Source organism: Fulmarus glacialis, unplaced genomic scaffold (genome assembly GCF_000690835.1).
Source record: "Fulmarus glacialis isolate BGI_N327 unplaced genomic scaffold, ASM69083v1 scaffold11658, whole genome shotgun sequence".
In the NCBI taxonomy this organism is placed as follows: Eukaryota; Metazoa; Chordata; class Aves; order Procellariiformes; family Procellariidae; genus Fulmarus; species Fulmarus glacialis.
The window spans coordinates 2,871-5,220 of record NW_009230175.1 but is presented as its reverse complement, the minus strand read 5'-3'; the positions used below and the strand labels follow the sequence as shown (position 1 = coordinate 5,220).

Here is a 2,350-nt window from a genome sequence, read left to right as displayed (position 1 = left end):
CTTGTTACAGCTCAGGCTCCCCAGACATGAGGTAAAGGGTTGGAAGAGAACACACAGATAAGGCTCCAAGCCATGAAACAAGGGAAGTAGGAGCATGGAGATGATAAACAATAAGATGACTAAAGGCCCACATTACTGATATTTTTGATTTTTATTTTCATAGAGGTTTTGTCAGCCAATAAACGCACAAACAGCTGTAGCACCTTTTAGGTCAGTCAGCTCTCAGCAGGGTTTCTTGCTCATGCGTTGTTGTAGAAAGCCATTCATTTGGTCTGACGTTCTCCTTAAAAGCATTTCCGGTGAACGACAGCTGCCCCAAACTCCTTGCAATTGCTCGCAGTGACCCACATTTTTTTGAAAGGTGTCAGGCAGGTGAGCATGGAGGCCCCAATCCGCACACAGTATTTTCTCAGGGGGGGCAGTGATCCTCACAAACATGCCAGCAGGCACTTGCAGCTTCATCTCCTTCAGAATCTGTTCCTCCAGGCCAAGGAAGAGCATGGACCCACCTGAGAGCAGGATGTTGCCATAAAGATTCCTGCGCATGCTGATGTCACGCTTCCTGATGTTGTTGAAGATCATTTTGTCCACACCGGGAGCTTCAACTCCAATGTTTGCAGGCATGAAAAGTATCTCTGGTGCATGAAAGATCTGGTTGCCTATCTGTATTCTTTCTGTATTCTTTCATTTCTTCTGGCTTCACTCTGATTTCTGGGATGGGGTCTAAAGCTACGTAGCACAACTTCTCTTTCATCTCTCTCACAATTTCCCTGTCAGCTGTAATAACAAAAGTGTGTCCACTCTCCAAAAGAAGCCTCATAAAATATTCGGTGATATCCCGGCTAGCAATATCCAGCCTGGAGACAGCATGGGGTAAACTGTATCCCTCATATATGGGGATGGTGTGGATAACACCATCCCCGCTGTGCATGACTATTCCAGTAATACGGCCCGATGCATAGAGTGCCAGAGTTGCATGGCAACATACATAGCCGGCACCATGAAGCCTTCAAACGTGATCTCTGCCATTTTTTTCCCAGTTCTGCAGAGGACTGAGGGGGGCTTCAGTCAGCAGCACTGGCCTTTCACTGGCTTTGATCCTCAGCTCATACTCATAGGCATGTCTCCACATCCTTTCCGTATCATCCCAGCATGTAACCAGGCCATAGTCAATTGGATAATTCAAAGACAGGACCTCTCTTTTGGACTGAGCTTCTTCTCCGATGTAACATTCTTTCTGTCCAGCTCTCAGCATTGTAGCTTTGACTTTTGAGTGACCAACAATCACTGTAAAAACAGACATTGGGCCACTGTCACCTGCGATACCCGCTTTGAACAACCCAGACCCATTGTCAAAGATGACAGCTGGGACATCCAAAACGTCAGGGTCAGACAGTCTTCGCAGAGTTGATGGCTCCCCAGCGTGGCTCCCCGGCACTGTTTGCCTGTTCCCCTTTTACAGGCTTGTCACTGTTGCGAGGGAACTACCTCACGGTGGCCAGTGCTACAGTAAGACATTTTCCCAGCAAGTTACCTCAGGAAACCCACCTGTACGCCGCCATCTGCCACTCCGCTGGGGGACGCGCCTGCACCGGGGCTGATCACCTCTGCGAGTGACGGTTGGTGGCAGTTACACCGCGTTTAAATCTGCCGCCATTACTCCTGGCCCTGCCCAGGCCTTTGTCAGCTGCCCTCGTGAGAGCTGCCAGCTCCCGGCAGGTCTCTGCGCTCCCCTGGCGTTTCCCCGGCTCAGGAAACCCCCCTGTGTGCTGCCATCCCCCGCTCCGCTGCGGGACGCGCCTGCTCCGGAGCTGGTCACCTCTGCGAGTGACGGATAAATAGACATGCAGATGTCTTCCTTCCATGCTTCCCTTTTCCATTCAGCACTTTGCTGAGAAGAACAAACTCTTTTTTGAAGTTTGTTCAGAAGGATTAAAAATACCCTGGATCTCTACAACTGATCGGCATTTCAGGGGGAACCCCATTTGTTTTTTTTAAAATTTTGCTTCAAGAGAAGATTTCCCAAAGAAGGAGATTTCTATGGCTTTGAATCCAATCAGATCTGACAATCCAAGTCCATTTACAGAGAATACTTCCTTTAAAAAAACTTTTTTAAAAAATCACTATATAACTTCAGTTTGAATCCTTGGCTGCCAGAGTTTAATTGCTTCTCCTTGTGGCTCTAAATCCAGGGCAGTTTCAAAGCAAGAGTGGTTTCCGTTAAATTTAATTACTTTTTCCTGCAGCTCGCTTGGCAGAGGTGCTAGCTACTAAATGAAGGTGGTTATGAATTAGAGGCAGATTCCAAAGAAAGATATGTATTAAACAGAAATTTTAAGTGTAAGCAAAC

At 47.5% G+C, this 2,350-nt stretch overlaps 1 protein-coding gene across 1 annotated transcript; it reads right to left on the bottom strand.

The window, feature by feature from the left end:
• Positions 1–284: 284 nt before the first annotated feature.
• ACTG2 (actin, gamma 2, smooth muscle, enteric) lies at positions 285–1,390 on the bottom strand. The gene is given in 5 exon segments (XM_009584130.1): positions 285–411; positions 413–676; positions 678–972; positions 975–1,032; positions 1,034–1,390. Coding segments are annotated over 5 exon segments (1,014 nt in total). The 5' UTR covers positions 1,304–1,390.
• Between the last annotated feature and the right edge of the window lie 960 nt (positions 1,391–2,350).